This window comes from Corvus kubaryi, unplaced genomic scaffold, assembly GCF_017639235.1.
Source record: "Corvus kubaryi isolate FWS band 111438036 unplaced genomic scaffold, C.kubaryi_AGA036_p1.0 37396, whole genome shotgun sequence".
Classification (NCBI taxonomy): domain Eukaryota; kingdom Metazoa; phylum Chordata; class Aves; order Passeriformes; family Corvidae; genus Corvus; species Corvus kubaryi.
In genome coordinates this window covers 19,996,606-20,016,949 of record NW_024581135.1, presented here as the reverse complement: position 1 = coordinate 20,016,949, position 20,344 = coordinate 19,996,606, and the positions used below count along the sequence as shown (strand labels likewise).

The window sequence follows — 20,344 nt, the reverse complement described above, 5'->3', positions numbered from 1 at the left end:
CCCCTGATTTCATGTCAGTCTCTTCTGACACTTGCACACTCTTTTAGCGACTTCTGAATTATGAGCCATTGTTGATCTTTCAGACAGAGTAAAGACAGAGTAAAACCCAGATAATCTTGGGCATGCAGAGGGGCAGCAATGAGACTGTGGAGGCAATGAGGAGACAAACATAAAGCCTATGCAAATAAAGCAATAAGCCAATGCCTATATTTTTACTCCTCCTGCTGGACAGTGATTAGAGCATATGATAAGTAAAAAAGCAGAGCCCAACACACTTGCTTTACAAAGACAAAATACACATTAGGTGGGCTGTACTTAATAACCAGATGTGCTTCTGTAACTCTAACACTGAACATACTGAGCAGAAATAAATAGATACTTGCTTACTTTTACAGCCCATCCTTTCTTCTGTTTTAGCAAACTCTTCACTACAGGATTCTGTCCAAGCCGCTAGTTTCCCTTGCCAATTCATCAAAACAACCACTCTCAGTGGTGATGACCTCCCTGCAGACAGATCTGCAAGCTTTGCTCCTGAAACAGCTTTGGGAATTAAGTAACGCTATCATCTGTATTTCCTTGAGCTCACACATGGGAATAGTTAGAAGAGCCAATTTTCCTCCATCTCAAGTAGACCTTCTTTCTATGCCAGTTTTCTCCTCCCCTCAGTCAGTGTTCCACCAGCTTTTTCCAGTGAATACTTCTACAGCTGTATATGATCCAACATAGTGAATCTGATGCTCTGCAAATACATGAGGCACAAACACACTATATTGCTGGATCAGCTAAGTTTTGGGACACTGTTTTTTCCCTTACCAGCATCTTGTTGATCCATGTTTGGCTGGTTCCCTCTAACAATCTTACAGGCATTATTTATGAGGTAACTGGCATGTTCACATAACAGAAGTCTGGAGGGTACAAAAGAGGAATAGAAGTTTGGGGTATTTTTCGTTCTTGACCATTCAGAAGAATTTAGAGGATGTGGACAATTATTTCTGTCTAACCCTTGTTCAGCACCCTTCCTTGATGTCCTAAGTTTCAATCCAGGTTTTGCTGTTGTCCTTTATCAATATACACTCATATATAAAGAGCTAAATGAAGATTTACAGGATATTGAGAACAAGTTTGTATTCCTGCCTCTCAAGAGTGTATGTGAGCTATTGGTAAACACATTTTCCAGCTACTGATTAATTATTTTGTCAAAACGAAAAGCAGTGTGATTTTAATGAAAGTACCCAGGTTTAGTCTGGCTGGGCAGGCAGATTACGTATTTAATTGTAAATGGGCTGTAAACATCTGAGATCTTTACATACGGAGAAAATAATAGTATCTATATTTAGATAATTGAGAGAAGCAAGGGTTTTTACAAGATTGATCTGGAAAAATCAAAGTGATATGTTTTGATCTCTGGGTATTTTTCTGATATCTCTTGCTCTGTTTAATTTGAAGGTGAAAACTTAAATATATGTTAGAGATATCCATCTCTGTGCAGTTTGTCTAAAGAAGCAAATAATTTCTTGCAATGTAATGAACCCCAGCGAAAGGGGAAAAGTTCTTTTTAGACTACATCATTCCCACAATGAAGAAAAGAAAGAAAACGATCTCCTCAGATGAAGGATTATCACTATTTTTGCTTCAATATGCTTATAAAAATGATGGATAAATCAAAGAAAAGATATTTACATCACACCATCTAGTAGCATATTTATAAAGAGACACCTGGAGAAACTTTTGCTAATAATATATACTATATATCACCTACTTATGATTTTTATCACCTGCTTCTTAGTCTATCTTTTTGAAGTTAAAACTGCTAAATTTCTAGCATGCTGAACAATTACTGTTTTTGAAAATTATTAATTCCAGAATTTTTTTTTCTTGTGCTGATATTTTCTGTAAACTTATGACAGGGAAGACTTTTTCCAAAGCTTAAAGTAAGATGTAAGATAATGATTATAAAATAATAATTTAAAAACCTGAGACTGATGAAGTACTGCAGGCCTAGAAAAAACAAGAAAAAAGATGTTTTACTTCGAACCATCAAAAAATTGAAGATTTTTTTTTTTTGGTGATCTTTGAATGGGGAACCAGATCTCAAGATACAGATTGTATTACAGAAACTTCCTATTGTAGAAAAGGTAGGAATTTTACACCTGGAACATTTTATTTGCCTTTACTTTTGTAATTCAAATTACTAGCCATTTGTAATTTTGTTCTAAACAAATCTATTCGTAGTTGCAGTAATTATAACAACTTGCCTTCTCAAGAAGCTTCCAAAGGATCTTAAAGTGGTTTTCTACTATAGATGTTACATACATTTTAAGACAGTCTGCAAGATGATTTAATGCTTTATTACTGTATATGATGAGAATAATCTTCAAAATTTACTAAAGGTTGCCTCTACCATGAGGCCTCTATCATGTCTTTTTTCTTCCTGTCTCAAGTAGCTTCCTCTCTTTTCTTCTAAGTCTCTCTCATAGAAGTTTTCTACTCCATTGTCCCCAAGTCCATTAATTCCCTTATGAAAGACCATTAATACTTCTCTCTTCTTGTCCATCCTTTGAAAGTCCTCTTCCAAGTGTCACCCAGAAATTGGATACAACAGAGATTAGCACTGTAGGAAGCCACAGGATGAAACAAGAAAGCTTTGCCCTCTCAGAAATAACAAATTATGTGCTCTCCATTTGGTTCTGTGCAGCAGTTGGAAGAAGCAGTGAAGCTGGCACCCTGTCACTGCACTGTGGCAAAGACAATGAAGAATCTGCCTCTAATTCTTTTAACACAAAGGAAGACAGAGAGAAAAACCATGACCATGTTTCCTGCATGTTGTGGCTGAGCAGAAGAAATGGCAACAGAAATTTCAGTAGGAAATACTGAAATTTCCCAAGAAAATACCTAATAGTCCTCAGAGTATTGTCCATAGCTCAAAAATACCTTAAAAGAAAGAAAAGTGGCCTTTAATTCAGTGAAATCAATATCTGTCATAAACACTATATTTCCTTTGAAAGTTTTTATCACTTCTAGCCTGTCAGCAACATTTTCAAGTACTGTGTGTATGTACTTCTCTTAGAATCAAAGGAAAGAAATTCTTATATTCTCAGAACTTCCATGTGCAAATTAAAAAAAGAATTTTAAAAAGTAAGCTATAAATGGAACAGTGATTGGAATTTCTTTCTGAAAGCACTGTATTGAGTTACTAATGAGTTTCTAAATAGAGAAAACTCTTTCAAATTGCTTATATCCAGTGATTTGATGACAGGTGTGCTCACCTTCTTCAATTGTACTGTTGCACAGGGAGCACAGAATGCTGTCCTTTTTGCCTCCTATTTTCTCCATTTTTTGCAGATATACTCTAAAAATCATTGGGAGTTTCCAGCTTAAGTGTAAAAAACATGCAGATCTAGGTTCAACAGAGGTAGTCATCTCTAACAATCTCAGCAAACACAACACAGCTGACAGCTGAATGTTACCAATAGGGCCTCAGAAGCAGGGCTTAACAATCTTGTTTAAGATCACACGTTCTCCACCAACACTTGAGCCACTGAAGAATGCCCATTAGCTCCTATAAAAGCAAAATTGGTAGGGCTTTGTGCTTCGGTGGAGAGCCTGAAAGGCACACACAAGCAGACACACACCAACACATTGGAGAATAGTATAAATTCGTCCATTTAAATAATTTGCACTCTTTTCTTCCTCTTGATAATATGAAATCATGCTTTTTTTCAGTTAAAAACGTATTTTTTCTCTACATTTAATCATGTTCATATTTCTTTTTGTTTAGTTCCCACTAGTCTCTTTACATAGGATTCAGTATGATTTTATATTGTGAAGAAAAAAATATTCTGTAGCTAGAGTTGTTTTGTCCCACTCTTGTTTAATCTTTTGTTTGATGCATGGAAAGATGCTAACCTTTTTGTACTATCTTAACCATAGTGATCCAGGAGTAAAGCAAATGAGATTTAGTAGATATGTTTCTGTTGTCATTATTAAACTTCATATGCTTTGCTATGTAGGCAACATGTTTTATTTCTCTTAACCTGAAAGAGGTTTCTGTCTTATTGTTGCAATTTATTAAGGGCAAACAATCTAGGGCTTATAATAGGCCTGTAGGCAGAACAAAGCCCTTGTCAAATGGAAGGGTTGGCTGCTCAGCTGGGTAGCATGTAAATGTGCAAAAAGAACTGTTCTGCTCAAAGACACTAGACATGCTTTTTAAATAAAACATCTCATATAATTGAGAGTTGCCATTTAAGTGTTGTGTTGGAAATGTTAATTAAAAAAAATTAATTTAACTGAAGAAATACAGTTGCAGTGAATTTTTTTTTAAACTTTCTCAATAAATAAAATCCCACATATCACTAAGGCTTTTATTAGAGGCTCAACATAGTATGTTTCTCAAAGAGCAGTTTATTGTCATTTTATAACACTGTGTTATAAAAGTTCAATCACTGCTGTACTCACCTAGGCAGACTGTGTAAACCTAATCTTATCCAAAAGGTCTTTTTTGTTTTAAATATAGGAGATCACCCTGCCTGTTTCTTTAACATAGTATCATGTCTCAAAAAGTAAGACAGTCTCTCATTCTACAGTTCATTTAAAATTTCTCATTATGTGCCTCTTTGTAAGAGTTGAAATTAAAATGACAGATAAAGATAACAACATAATAGGCATTTTTTTTAATGCACTGGTCCACTTGGGCACAGGCAGTTCTTTTTTTCTCTTCTGCCGAAATATATAATCAGGACAGTATCATCAATTAGCTTTTTCACTTTAACTTTTCATAATGTTTCCAGACTTCTCTATTTGGCAAAGACAATTGGGACAGATTTCTTTATTTTTTCCTCTGGCCTAAAACTCAAAACCCCCCACTTCCCAAACTGTTACCACTGAAGAGTTTATTAAATGGCTGAAAAAGACAGCTGGTCCCACCATCTGTTAAAAATTTTCAGGGGCCAAATGAAACAGGTTACACCTTTAGCCATGCCAAGTCTTCCGATACCCCCTCCCTCTCACAGCCTGTGGAGGGCTAATCTGAATTTCACGCTCTGATTTTGCTATTGCTAATGTCTGAGCTTCTTATGTGTGCTTCTTGTAGTTGCTTATATTAGTTCTCTAGCAGTATCAAAAGCTCCCCTCTCCTTTCAACCTAGCTCATTTGCAATCAACGGAATCCTGGGTCTATAGTCTCCTTTACAATAAGATACTGTACCTTGAAGGAAACCCACAGAGAACCTAATATCTGACTTTTTTGGAGTAACAGAGAAAACCAGGAGTATGTTTCTGTTGTTTTGCAGCCACTTTTCTATAAATGCTAATGGAAGTAATTCAGATGTGCCAACAAAGACAGAATCTGCAACACACTGCAGGTGTGAAGGGGCTGAAACAAAAGGGATGCTAACCCTAATAGTATTTCTTGTCATTAACAATTCTTTGATGTTCATACTCGAGGCTCTCTTTTATCTTGCAGTTTTTCAGCCATCTTTGTTAACATGCAGTGCAACTAAATCTTTTTTCCTTAACCTTTAAAGACATCTGCAAAATGTTTATGCTAAGTTAGTTTCCATAGCATCTATCTGTAACACACATTGAAGTAAAACGAGATAAAGCATGCAAGGTTATTATTAAAACATCAGTAAGTTCCTATCATTAAGTGAAAGGAGCAGATCAATAAAAAGAAGCTCTTAATGTTACTTTAATAAGGATGAGTTTCTTGTAACAGGACTGGGGATTAACTTCAGTGTAACAGAAGCAGTGTTTATAATATAGTGGCTATGTTGATAAGAACCAGTTTGTTTTATTTCTACTCATTAAAAAAAGAATTAAAAAAATCTGTAAGTTCCCACATTAAAAAAACATTTAAAAAAACAATATAATATATTTTAAAACATTCTAATTTTCCAGAAGGGATTTCTCTACCACTAAGTGCGCAGTGGCATTCAGTCAAGGAGCTGTAGGTGGAGATTGTCCACATCCATCTGTCTTTCCATAAGTTACAGATGGAAAAACACCGTTGTCTTTTAAAATGTTCAACTCAGTAGGATGACAGTAAAATGAAATGAACAATCAAAGCACACAAGATGCCAATCTGAGCTACTGCACAGCACTACTAACAAACCCAGCGTTTTGCTCTCATCCCATCGGTCACGTCCTGTTAGATCACATCCCATTTTATCACAGTCTGTTGCATGATCGTTGCTGCATGCTGGAATGTTAAATGAGCAACATAATCAATCAATACCAATTTCAAATTGGAACTCAGCTGTAAATCTGTACTGAGTTGAAGATGCTAGAGATTGTAATACAAGTTATCAAAAGTTACAGTTTTACGAAACCTCCCATTCTGTTTTTCTTTCAAAACTTCATTTCTAACAGGTCAATTTAATAAAATAAATTAAGTCTGTGCCTGCATTATGTACAGCACTTACCTTTGAATTCGGATGTAAACTTCCGTCAAACTAATCCTACAGAACAAGAACTGAGTGCTCATTCATAGGGTAATAGGAATTACAAAACGACAAGTTTCTGTTTCAAAGATTTTGCGATCTCACTAAGTGCCATTTTGTCATAGAAGTCTTTACATAATCTCTCCAGTTGCATAACTGTGCTACTTTGTTGCTTATAACAGGGAGCAGCAGCAAAACCAAAAATCACTAAACCATGTCACACAATTTTGTGGAAGTACCTCCATTCCTTACCCATTGCTAAGGGCCCCAATGTAGCCGTTCCATCTCACCATTTCTCAGCTGTACTGTGATGCTATACTCCAGCACCCAGCTTTCTGAGGATCACTTCCACCAGAACCTCAAGATTCTACTACCTCTGTCCTGGCCTCAACCATCTCATCTCCACCAGTGCATTAGACAGCATGGGGCTCCCAGTCCTACTATTCCAGTTTTAGATAGGTCTTCATCAGAGACTTGCCATGATCAGTAGCACAACAATTTTTGGAAACAGCTGTGACAGGCCGGCCTGCCTCCCAGCACTGAACTCCAGCCCAGTGGATGACATCCAATCTTTGTTGTGGTGATATTACTTTCACTTAGAGATTGAAATGAGATTCTCACTGGTAATGGGTCAGAAATTGAGGTTTGGATCTTTTGCAGAAAAAAAGCACAAAAGTTGATCTACCTACTTGCCATCTCCAATTGGCAACTATATTAAAAAATCCTAGTTAAATTATTGAAAAAATAATATCTCTCTGCAATTTAATTAAAAAATAAGCCTGCCAAACAAAAGCAAGAGATTTATCTATTACTGGTGTGATCAATAATATGTAATCTGGTTTCTGGAAACATTACTCCAAGATATGCTTTTCACTTATCTGCTCCTATGTCCTTCAGCATCACAGTATGAGTACTACAATAAACAGTTCCATGATAACACAATGTATATATTTACTGTTCTGGCTGACCTTGGATTTATACATGTAATAAAATAATATCCAATAATTCTTGACAAATCTATTAAGATGAGTTAGGCATCAGCCTGTGCATTTAAAGACACAGTGCTCTATTATTATGAATTGTCAATGTTCTCCCTTCTCCGTTCCAGTGCCCATCACAAATGAGACACAAAGCCTCTCACTTTCTGTAATCTTTAGCCCTGACCTAGAGGGCTGCTCCCCAGCCTTTGGTTTTCACAGCATCCTGTGTTACTTTTGTCAGTTTGGGAGTACTGCTTTGTTGTCAAGCAGAAACAGTTTCTGTTAAGTATGCATTCTGCTACAACTCCTCCTAGGGTGAGTACTGTTACAGAAAAGGTGTGTTATCAAAATGTATTTCTAGTGTTAACAACAAAACTGACATTACTTCTCATATTTTGTTGTCAGAGCTAAAAGCAGGATGGATAAGTTTAGTATGTGCCATGTCTCGTGCATATATTGGTACTAAAACCACTTACCCATGTCTCATAGGAGGATACTTTTGTGCCATATGGCTTTATTTTCAATTGTATGCACTATATTTATCTGGTTAACCTGAAGACATTTAAAAATTTCAGAGTTTGGCTGTCTCTCAAAACTCCCCTTCTGTTTTGAGACAATCAAAAAAGGAATGAGAAATAAGAGTATGGTAGCTTGAGTTATTTATTTCATTGGTAACTATTTTACAACAAAAAAGCAATATTCCTATATAATTACAAATCTTAGAACAGGTGGGTATAAACATTAAATTATAATGTTTTTTAAAGGTGAAATTTTAAAATTTGGACTTAAATCTTATTTTCACATCAATTTTTATATGGTGTAAAATAGGTAGTAGTACCACCCCGTTTTATATCATTTATAGCCACATTTTATAAGCTTCTAAGTAACAACAAATCCTTGGATAGCCTGATAGGGGCCACTTAAAAGACCTTCAGTGCACAAAAGCCCTTTCCACAACTCTTACAGTGTATGGGTGAGGGAGGTCACATTGAGGGCAAATTTAAGATGGCTGCAATTTACTCCTGTTCTAAGGCCCCTTTATGTTACTAAAGTGATGTAAATGTTTAAGTCAGAAGCACATTTAAAATTACCAAATGAAAGGGGCTAATCTCCAAAAGCTCCCTGCCCGATTTTTTTTTTGGCACAGAGACAAGTTTTTAAGCTGTCATAACCAAAAGGCAGAAATTGTCCTTAGCAAGAACCAGTTTCTAGTGCCATTAAGGTCTACAGAAGAAATCTGCTAAAATCCCTTGTTGAGCTTCATCCTTTTCTCTTCTATCAGCTGAAAACTGTTTAATATATTACACACTGTCTAAGAAATTTTCTTCTACCTAACAGGATTTAAACTCTTTACTTTTATAAAATATTAAGAATAGGATACGTTATGAACTATTAAGCAAAATACATTAACATTTCAGGATAATATACATGAAAGGAAATAAATCAGAACAATGCCTCAATGGTATCAAAGCCAAATGAGAAAATCTAAGCAATTCACACTGATACGCTTCCACTGACCAGGATCATCACACTGATGCCTCCTGTACTCCTTTTCACACACAAATCAATCAACCCAAACACACACTTCTACCAATATGATAACAGAATTTCAACTCTTTGGTCAGTCATAATGTGACTACATGGCTCTACAGCAAGACTTTTAATAATTGAAAAGCATATATGTGCTCTAAAATCAGGATGAGAGAAGACCACCTCACAGGGTCATCTGCTGAGGATGAAGTGAAAACAAACAAGGAAAGGGGGTAAGTTAGGAAAGAATAAAATATACAGACTGACTTTGTGCACAGTGTTTAGCTAAGAAGCAGCAAGAATGAAACCATACTACTCAACAGCAGCTTTTAGGTAGTAAATTCAGTATTAAAGTATTAGTGACACCAACTAATTTGAAAAAGTATAGTAGATGTAGATAGTGGCATTGCATATAACAAGGAAAATATTGTATTCTACCCTTTCCATGCAATTAAAGACTGCTTAAAATCTCTTTGAAGTCCATTTCTGATGGCTGAGATTGATATGAGCTTAACAATTGGAAGAAGTGAAAGGAAGAAAGCTAAGGGATGTACTTAGAGAGTTTTTGCATTTTGCCTGTGCTTTATTCTTTATTGCTCCGAAGCTGCTCTTGTTAACTTGGGCCCCCATTCAGCAAAGCACTTAATCACGTGCCAAAATTTCATTGATTTCAATGGGACTAGGCTTTGGCTTAAGTGCCTCACTGAATTATATATTATTTTTCACTTTCCCTTACTTCTTTATGAACTTAACTACTGAGAGTAATGTATCACTCAGTGCAAGGTAAACTGCTGGTTTTTAGGCAGGTGACATAATACCTATCTGGAAACCTCACCGCCATTTAACTAAAACAAATTATAAACTCTTAACTATGAATAATGGTGTGAATTGCAGTAACAATAAAACTTTATTTTCCCAAACAGTTTTCAAAAAGGAAGGAACCAGAAAGAATCAATATTGCTAGGACTCCGTGTGATCTATGCCAATAGAAGAGTAGAGCAAGTAATTTGACTGTTTAAAAATACTGTTATTTTCCATCCAGCTATGTTACAAATTAACATATATAACAAATTTATACATTGCATAGGAAAAGTGACATAATTTTGATGAGTTATCAAAACAAATACTCACTCTTGTTGCATTTTGACAAAATGTAAAGAAACTGATCTGTACCCATGCATTCATATTAGTTGCCATTTCTATTTGTGCTGCATTTTTTAATGCCATTAATTCATCTGCAGCTATTCACCAAATCTCTGTTGTTTAAGGAGTTCCTAAATTTCAAAGGCTCTTAAGTGCCTGTAAAGCACACCTACCCAAATGTACATCACAGGAGAATGAGGAGTGAACTGAAAGACTTCAGTGTCTGTCAGGATTACAGCTTCCAGTTTCAACCTTCTCTCACATTTTGGGTGAAGAATGACTGAAGAATTTTTCTTCTTGGAATCCTTCACTCATCCTCATCTGCCCAGCCTAACAATTTCTGTGTTTGTTAGGAGAAACAAAGCTTTTGTGGAACTATCTATTTCATTACTTTTTCTTCTTTTGAACCCTGTTCTGGTTTACGGTTATCCTGACTGCACTTGGGTTTCATTTCTCATGCCACCTTTCCTTGTCCTGTGGTCAAAAAACCGATGCCAGGGAACATTGATAGTAAGAAATTATGTAGCTTAAGAAACAGGTGTGAGATGCATCTCCAGTAGGAAGAAGATCTATCAGCACAGATCAGGGTAAACTCATTGGAGCAGAGATAAAAACAAGGATCATAACTAGGTCTGTAAAATACATGGTCAGATTTAATCACTATGGTTTTTCAAAAAAGAAAAAATGAATCATTTTGAGCAAATGTGTAAGGCAGTGAATGAAAACATTTTATTTCCAAAAGTTTTTGACAAGAGCTTGTCTGGAAAAGAAGCAAAGAATGGTCACAGATCAAAATTGTGTCTCTGAACCAGAAATAAAAAAGTAAGGTGAAATAGTTTGTTTCTGCCATGGAAACAGTAAGTGGCAAAGAATCTCAGTATTCCATAGAAAGTCACGCACAGTTTCATTAAGGATTTTCAAAGAAAGTGAAAAGCAAGTAGAGAAATTTGCAGGTGACTTTTTTCCCCTCTGCCACGTACAAGAGGGCTGTGGAAATGCAGGAGTCACTGGAGCCCAGAGATACAGTTTAAGGAATAAATTAAATATTTGCATGGATAACAAGAATAACTAGTCATAATGATGGTTTCAGTCACAAGGACTATATGAAGCAGTGTGTGAAACGTTAGCCTTAAAACTGTTTTACTTCTTACATTTGAAGTAATTTCTCAAGTTAGACTTACAGTAAACTAATACTTTGTAAGAAAACTACTTGCAAGGTGAACTGAGACACAATTATATTTTAGATTATTTTACTCTGTACATTTTTCTAGTGTTAAAAGTCATACACAGCAGAGAATGTTATAAAGGACAATGTTTAATATCAGTCTAATGAAATACAAACCATTTTCACTATGACCCCAAATTAAAATTTTTAGTACAGTGTTCTTTTAATCTAGTTCAGTTTCTTGATCTTACTTTTCACACAGCTCTACCACCGGTTGTGCCAGCACAACAGAAGGAATGGCACAGGGTGGGAACAGCAGCCAGGGGAGGGGGAAGCAGGAAAGAAGGGGTCAGAATTGGATAAACTAATCTTGCTGCTAAAGAAATGTGTCCATTATCAACATCAACGCATCCAGGTAGTGCTGCTCCCCTTTACTGGAATTGTTTATAGAAATACAGCTAAATGTGACAGTGTACAGCTGCCAACCCAGGTCCAAATCAGTGAACTAAAGTAACTAGCTAACATGGTATTTTTAACATATTATATAAACACACAGTAACAAAGTTAACTGGAAGAGATCATCAGCAGAAAAATACTCTTACCAGTATTAGTCAATAGAATAAGTGAGGTTCAGCTTTGAGCAAAAGACACATCTCTTGAAGAAGGAGGAGATGGTGAGCTGAGAAAATCATCATCTTCAGGGGTAGATTCAACAGCTGACAATGATTCGTAATACTCATCCTCTCCATCCAGTACTTTGATTTGGCTTAAAAGTAAACAAACAACACTCCTTAAGTTAAAATTTAACTCTGTCAATATCTTCAGAAATAGAAACTATTCTGTGGATGTAAAAATGCAAATCCCTAGTATAAGAATGGAAAAAAAAAAAAAAAGATAGGATGATTTGATGAGCAAGATACAGCTTTTATACATATTTCAAGTGCTATTACATTTTATGATTATATTCTGAATGGTTCTGAGGATCAGTGAAATGCAATCTCATTTTTCAGTTTGGGAGTATAGAATGATAGAAAAACTATTTGCATCAAATAGGCATTTAATTTGAGCAATATGGCTTTTTTGTCTGTATATGTTCCACAACTAGGATATGATTTTGGTATCATATTTCAGATGATGGCTTGCTGTGAATGTGAGCCAAAGACTACATCATCAATTTTTGGGAAAAGCCCTATTGACAGCAAGGGGCTTTCATTTTTTTGCGATGTATGATGAGCAGTCCCATGTTAGTGTTTTTATTCCCAGAATACAAACTTTTTTAAACTAGGAGAGGGAGAGAAAAAAAACCCAAATCTTGCACAGTCATGCAAAATTTTGGGCTTTAACCTTGACTCAAAGACGTTCTGTTCATACAGTTGCACTCAGAAGATTAATAAAAAACAGAGGAAACAATACAGAAAGTCCTGGTAAATTTTTGGACTAAATGTGTCTGCAAGAACAAGCATCCATCAGTTCTCTCCAGTCTATGTGATCAGGCAGGGAAATATTTTGGCAATTGTATAGGAGCCAGCCTAGTTTATTCTACCTATACCAGGTGGTAACTGCTCATGTAACAATGAGAATTGACTCAGTTCAACAGAGAAGGAGCAACTCCCTTTTGTGCCGAGTGGCCTCTCTGTCAGCTCCTCACATGTGCTCCCCCAGGAAGGCAGAGGCCCATTGCAAGTGTGCTGCTGCGGCGATGGCAGGGCTTCTGGACAGGTTCTAGGTCACACACCTTCAGTACCAACACTCTTCACTTGGCACATTTCACTTGTGGTAAACACACTTAAAAATATGAAGAATGCTGGTGTTTTGTTTGGTAGTAATAGTACACAGAGAGACCTGGGGAGCATTTTTTGTAAGAATCAGTTCTAGTGTCTGCAGACAGCAGTACATGCAAGTTTTACATTTGCTTCTGCAGAAAATGTCCAATATTAATGCACAGAAATATGTTAGTTGTTTATTTTTAGAAACCTCTCTAGAAAGTTTTGCATATTCTGTAATATCACAAAGGACTTCTTCTGTTTACAGTTGCTTAGAACTAAGAAGATAGATATTTACCCAAGTTTTCTTGGCTTCCTCTTGCTCCCTTGATATTCTAGAGTTCCCTGTGGAGAGGGCCAAGAACACACAGTCAAAGCAAAGCAGCAAGTCGTTAATTTTTAATTCAAAGTGATTTTGTGTTGAATGCAAGCAGATGCTGATAATATCAGAAGTCACAGCATAATTTTTTTGATCAAAGGGCTCAAGTGAGCCTGATGAAGCATGCATCTTGCTCGTCTTTGATAAACCACATCAATTATTCACCGTGAAGGCAGACATCCTGACATGAAAGCAACAGATAAAGAGCATAAGCACATGTTCAAGACGAGAGCAGAAGAACGTGGGGGTGGGGCTGGAGGGGCTGAAACAGGTATTAATAACAGAATTATTAACTGGAAACAAAGCCAGTAAAACAGCTTTATTGCCACTTTGAACTCACATTTAACTGGTTATAGTACATGTTGTCCTCAGGGCTATTCAGCATTTTGGGCTGCTGACATCGTCGACGAGGTGTTCTCAGCTTCTGTTCAAGACAGTTTTCTGAACCTACAGTAAGATAACACAATTTAGTTTTAAGCTGTGCCAGGTGCTGTGAACGTCTTAACACATTTTAGTCTCTAAACGGTCTTTTCTTCTGTCCTATTTGGTCCTGGATTTATTAGCAAGTCTGTTCTATCCAAAGTAAGCAAACAGAAATTTGGGAGTCTTTGTTTTCTCTTTTGAACTTAGTTCAAATGCAAGTTTTTATGCAGAACTTGATTTTCACTTTTAAACATTTTTTATTCTTCCATATATCTATATCACACAGTTCCTTATTCCTTTCACACTTTATCTTAATATCTTCTGTTATCTAAGCAGGAAATGAGGTATATTGTGACTAGCTAAGGACGTATAATTCAGCAGCAACAAAATAGTTTTTCTACAGTAGACAGTAATAAAGTCTCTTGACTGATGAGACTTAGTCTATTATCATCATTTTCATTATATAAAAAGGCTACCTTCTTGACATGGCTCTCTGTTTAATCAGATTAACCAAACCAGTTTGGAATTACACTTTTTTCATATAATTTGTGATGTGCTGCAAAGTAACAGTTGCTTAAAGTCATCTGGAAAGCAGAATTTAAAGATGAAGGAAATATTTCAGACGGGTTTCTGAAAAGAACTAACAGCTTGCTAATTTTTTTTTTTTTTTTTTTTAGTATTAAGGAGAAAAGACATTATGGTGTGCCGTACTCTATTTTACCAGGTATTTTCCATGGTACATACTTTGGATTACAGGATAACTATTTTCAGGATACGTAAATTACTAAAAAAATACTGTAGGGGGTAACGAAAGGTAATTTACTTTTCAAATGATTCTTCCAATGCCTTTGACTTTTCTCATATCTCCCTGTTGAAAATTATTTTAGTGACAGTATGAATAAAAACAGGGTTTGGCAGCACCAAAGGAAAAATATACATCTTATACATTTGCATTCCATACTGCACAAGGAAATAGCTCCTATACAAAGGCCAGCACAAAGATCAAGTAGCATGAGTTCCTTCAAACAGTCCAAAACTCAAGTTAATATGGCTTTTGCAGATGCAGGGCTCTAATCTCACAAATCCATTGACAAGATCTGGCCTTAAGGAGCAGGTAACATTACAAAGGAAGTTTATTATGCACTCAGGCTTACAGTTTGTACCTGCAGTCTGGATGAGGTAGAGGAGATGTTTGAACTTTGGCCTTTTCAGCCAAAAGACTGACTTTTTCTAAGAGATTTTCTTCCTTTCACTGTCTTTCTCCCTCTCAACAATAAAATTTTAAAGATAATAATTTCCTCTCAGTGTGCAACTGCAATGTCTGCGTGGGAGAGGAGCACTTGTTCATTCCATCACAACACCTGGGAGGGATGGTGGTTAAATGACCACCAGGGAATTGACTGCAGAGCTGGGTCTAAAATTCAAACTCGATTTTATAGAGAAAGGTTATATTTATCCATTAAAACAAAAAAAGTGTAAAATAATACACTCATGCTGCTTGCTAATTTAATACCCAATGCTTCAATACTTCATACTTTCAAGTTAAGTAAACCTTTATATTTTTGCTAAAGAGATTGTGATGGCTGAGCCAGAATCTCTGCTACTTGGGTGTATTGTATACAACCAGACAAGGCAGAAGCTGTACCAGAAAACAATTCTGAGGAAATTGGGTGCCCAAATAATATCTGTTTCTTTGAAAATTTTTTTCACTATGATTTAGATAGGATGCAAGTGCAATTTTGTTCTCTCTGAAGTCTGAAAATGTTGTGGAAGACCGGTCATAACTACATTCTAGCTTCTCTCTGCTCTGAAAGTTACTCAAATTGATCTTAGAGCTTTCTTTCTCAGGACAGCAGGGTCTGCAATTATTGCAAGCAATGTTTTCAGTTGCAAGGCCATTTGAGCTTTTTCTTACAGCAAGATAGTTTTTGAATACCTTTCAATGAAGTTTTCTTTATGCTAGAAAGAGGCTGGTACGAAATCAGGTCCTCACTGTTTTGCGTCATTTCACATATCTCTCTGCAGCTTGTAAAAATACAGCACACAAATACTTAGAAATTTTTAAACAGTACAATAATGTGATGGAGTGTTCTTTTTTCCTTTCCCCTAAGTGCTCTTGAGGCCTTCACATTTTTTTTTTCAAAACACACATATATATAGGTTGGTTTTTTTTAATGTCTTTTATTCATTAGGATTCTGAGTCACTAATATTTTGCTCTACCTTTTTATCCTGACACTTAATTATTTCTGTGTATCCTACGGGTGGTCTGCAGCTTGTATTCTCCAAAGGAAATACCCTTTCAGTGGGCCCATTTGTCTTAGTTGCACACTACATGAACAGTACAAAATCTGGTAACATTTATCATAAACTACCATATCTGGAGAAAATGGTATTAACATGTGCTCAACACTCAGCAGTTGCATAGGCATTTTAAATGCTGTTCTAAAATATTTTGCTTTGATGACAAACTTAAAGCCACCAATAAGAAAAAAGTCACTTGTAATTTAATAGCAATAGTAGCAGCACCAGTATAATTAACAAGGTATTGTTTATACTGCACAGAAATTGTGCCAAGTGCCTCTGGCACATCCAGGCTCCTTAGTTTGCTACAAATTTAGAGACCAGATGAGTGAGTGTGAGCACATGCACTTTCTTCAGGTTGTCCTTCAGCATCACTTTTTAAGAAAGAGATCTGACCCCCTTTTGTCTGCAAGAAAAGCTTTTCTTGTAACTGAGCAGAGAAACTCGTGAGGCTACAATTTCTTATTTGATAAATCCTTTACTGCAGTGCAGAAATAACAGAGAGTAGGCACAATGCTTTCTGCGAAGTGCACTATGTCAGCTGATCGAAGTGTAGAGTAGCTGAGGTTCTGGGCATCCTCCTCTTGCTTGAGCCCAGAGCGGCTGACACACGTGCGTGAGCAGGCTCATGTGGATGTTTCCCTAAAGACACCACTAAATTGATGTTGCTTACAGTGAAGGGAAATAGAAACTGGCTAATGGATCAAGCGGTTGGAATAGGAAGTATTTGTAAGTAAAGAAATGGATGGAGTTTCTGTTTAGTCCTCTATTACCACTATTGGTTTTTCTTTTTATTTCTCTGATACATAAGAGCCCAAGCCAGAAAACCAGAACCTTGCAGAGCTTGGACAGATTAAAAAGATATCTTTTTTCAACTAAATGCAAAGTTGAACATCTGAGATACATTTTTATGAACTGGGAATTGTATAGTTGGAAAGCAGTGTCTCCAGGAGAGACTTGGGAACTACAGATATTCAGCTGAATATGAAATAGACTGGATGCAAAGAAGAGAGGACTACTCAACAGAAACAGGAAAACAGTTTTATTGTTGTGTACAGAATTGTTTTAAAGTGGATGCAATAAAGGGCAGAATGTTTTGAGAACAGGAACGATTTGAAATCTGGAAAATCTGCCATATGGTGAGAAATATATGAAAACTGTTCTACTTCATTTTTCCAAAAGAAGGTTAAGAGGTTATTTGAAGCAAGTGTAAACCCCTATATAGAAAGTGGAGGGTTTTTCACATTTGAAAACAAAAGTCTAGACTAACTAATGGTCAGAAGCAGAAGAAAATTTTAGACCAGAAATACAGCACATACTGAAAGTAATCAATCAGGAGAAAAAATATTTAGCAGTATGATGGAAACCCGGGTTGAGATTAGAAGCTTTTAGAAAAGGCATGCTTTGACTTAAGCTAAAAACCATTGAAGATGTGACACAGATCACGTCTAGCTTAACAGGAATTAATTTCTCTAATGTAATTTTTTATCAGAATTCTCAGTCTGCAGAAGATCTGTATTGATCTTTTAAATTCTGGGATATAGTTTCTGAATTTCCACATGATTCTTCTTTGTTTTCTTATGGCTGAAATGGAAATATTTTTCTTCAATTAGCCATCATACTCATTATACTGACACTTTTAACAATATCTCTTGGCTTGGGGATGATTAGCAGATTTCTTATGCCTTATCTTATTTAGAAGATTTTTCTGTTTAAAAATCCATCATTTCCATAAATTGCAAAGGACTCTTTCAGAAATGTACAAACTGCTAAGCCATAAGATTTAACAAAAGACTTCAAAGTGCTCTTTAGCACTGACGCAAGTACTTTTGCATCTAAGATTTGGGCCTTGACCAATACTTTCAAAACAGTAGTGGCCAAAACGTATTTTTTTAGTGACTTCCCATGGGGCAGATGACTTCACTTGATATTCAGTGAAAATCTCATCTTAGATGTCCTTATTGTCTTGATTATCTTAGTATTGAAAGCATGGGTACCAGGCGCTGGGCAGGCATGTCAGAGGAACAGAATCATCAGATTTTGCTAGCTGAAATGAAATTAGGGTCTCCATAAACTCCTCATCTAAACTCTTGCTTCAAAAACCTCTTGATGCTGATAATCTTGCTAATTTTTCCAATATGGAGAATTCTGCACAGAAATGGTGAGGAAGCAGCTTAACTGCATTTGGAACTTGTAAAATAAACTGACGTGAATCAGATTGTTTTAAGGGTGGTGCAGCACACGTGGGGCTCTAAAAACTGGTTGACATCTTACTTTTTCTGCAAGGAATGCACACAAAGGTTCTTTGCCAGTGTGGCAATGCCCCAAAGAGGCTGTGTTGCCAATTCCCTTGCTGAGGGGACTTCATCCATCACAACTGATCGAAGAGTGGAGCTGAGTATACTCATTTTCCTTCTGAAGCCATTTACCCAAAGAAGGTTTGGGAGGGGTTAGTCTTGGCTCTTTTACTGCTATAGGTGAACACAAACTGAGTATCACAGGAAGGCTAGCTTTTTCCTAATTACTCAAACAAGGAGATTTAGAGGACAAGAAGGGGCAGTTTGTTAAAGGAAAGGTAATGGGGCCATTTAGGGGATCATATATATTATTCTTAACGGAGTAAGCAAATAAAGTAGAGAAATCAGTACGACCAAGAAAAATAGTAAGCATGTAGCTGATTTCCAATCTATAATATCAGATGAAACATGAAAGTGCAACCCTTAATTATAAGCAAATATTAGCACAGACTCATGGGATCTCATCATAACATCTCAAGGTCTACATTCATGAAAATTTAAGCAATGTTTAAAATCATGTTAATTTGTTCTTTGTTTGTTTCTTTTCCTGCCAGTCTAATTTATTCCAAAAGACTTTGGTTCTCAAGCCTGGATATATTGATCATGCCTATGTAAAGCATTGTAATAGCCTGGGGAGAAGACTTTTGTGGAAAAAATTGTCTTTGTTCTCCTTTGATAATTTATATGTATTTTGATGTTTTCAAGTTTCCAGTTTTGAATCATTGTTCAAGGCATCAAGTTAACTTCACTTTTCCTCTTGAAGTCTTAGGCAAATGCAGAAATGACCTCACAGACAATGATAATATACTTCCTCCTCCTGGACTGGATGCTAGTGGATAATTACGTGCAGCATGTTGACTTCAAGGAACAACTACATTTTCTTGTGTGCTTTGCAAGTCTGTTCAAGGAGAGGACTCAAGGGGCTAATAATTGTGGTCCCACTCATATCAGTGTTAAATGGGACTGACTGAACATCACTTACACAGTAAATACTACTGCAAATTAACTAGACTTCATGATTTTCATTATTTCAGCTTTATTTTAAATAAGAGCCATCTACAAAGGGCACACAATGCTGTTTGGCTATGATTATTCATACAAATGTATTTTCTTTCCTTTTCCATTCCCATGATTCTCCACCATATGCACAAATTTGTATCATACCTTAAGTATAAAACAGGAGTAAAGTGCAAAATGGGAGTAAAATGAAAAATGTGCCTGGAAAGCAGAGTGAATACTGAAGCAGTTAGTCCCCACTGAGCTCCTGCTGCGTCTGCCTGCCATACTCAATCTGGTTAGCGCAGAACTATCCTGCATATCCCTGTACTAAACTGCAGTCAGTGTGACTTTAGTACGAGTACACATGAAGAGATACCTGTCCCACATCACAGGGTATTTGTACACTGCCTGTTAATGCTACCGACTATAAAAGTATCAGAAACAAGGACAGGATAGCAGGTCTAATAGGCTTCACTGAACACATACTGTAGAATAATCTGTAGCTTCATTTGGAAATAATGAAGTTATTGTGTCTATGCTACATACTATAAATTCAATTATATTATGGTAGTTCTGCAAAAATGCTGGAGGCTGATAGAAAATAAACACACTGTCTCTGTAAAATTTTAATCTCAGTACAGGCAAAACCACACCAAGAGACAACAACACAGGGTAGGAGAGAATAAAGAGCAAGACTCCTTGGTGACTTGAGTAATAAGGTATGTCTTCATTATGTTCTTTTCCCTTCTAAGGTTAGTAAGAGAGAAAAGAGAAAACCATAGGAAGGAGGAAAAAGGAAAAAAAATAAACTATTAAGTAAGGTACTGAGAAACTAAGGAAAAGAAGAAAAGGGAATAAAAACCATTAATAGTGAAGCATTTGAACCTATGTTCTGGCATCAGAGGATTAAATTAATCTAGTAA

General features: G+C 36.2%; 1 protein-coding gene across 19 annotated transcripts in view; it reads right to left on the bottom strand.

Annotated features, from left to right (window-relative positions):
• MYO3B (myosin IIIB) overlaps positions 1-20,344 on the bottom strand; it is a 248,831-nt gene that overhangs the window by 30,022 nt on the left and 198,465 nt on the right. For 18 of the 19 annotated variants that reach the window (XR_006018294.1, XM_042041627.1, XM_042041615.1 and 15 more), the window contains 3 exons: positions 13,741-13,847; positions 13,320-13,366; positions 11,861-12,024 (listed from right to left, as the gene is read on the bottom strand). Coding sequence is in view for 18 of the 19 variants with exons in the window: in XM_042041627.1 (XP_041897561.1) it covers positions 11,889-12,024; positions 13,320-13,366; positions 13,741-13,847 (290 nt within the window). In the remaining variant the exon portion in view is untranslated. Of the gene's footprint in view, positions 1-9,829; positions 12,025-13,319; positions 13,367-13,740; positions 13,848-20,344 lie in introns of those variants that run through there. The other variant, XM_042041616.1, reaches the window with a different exon arrangement.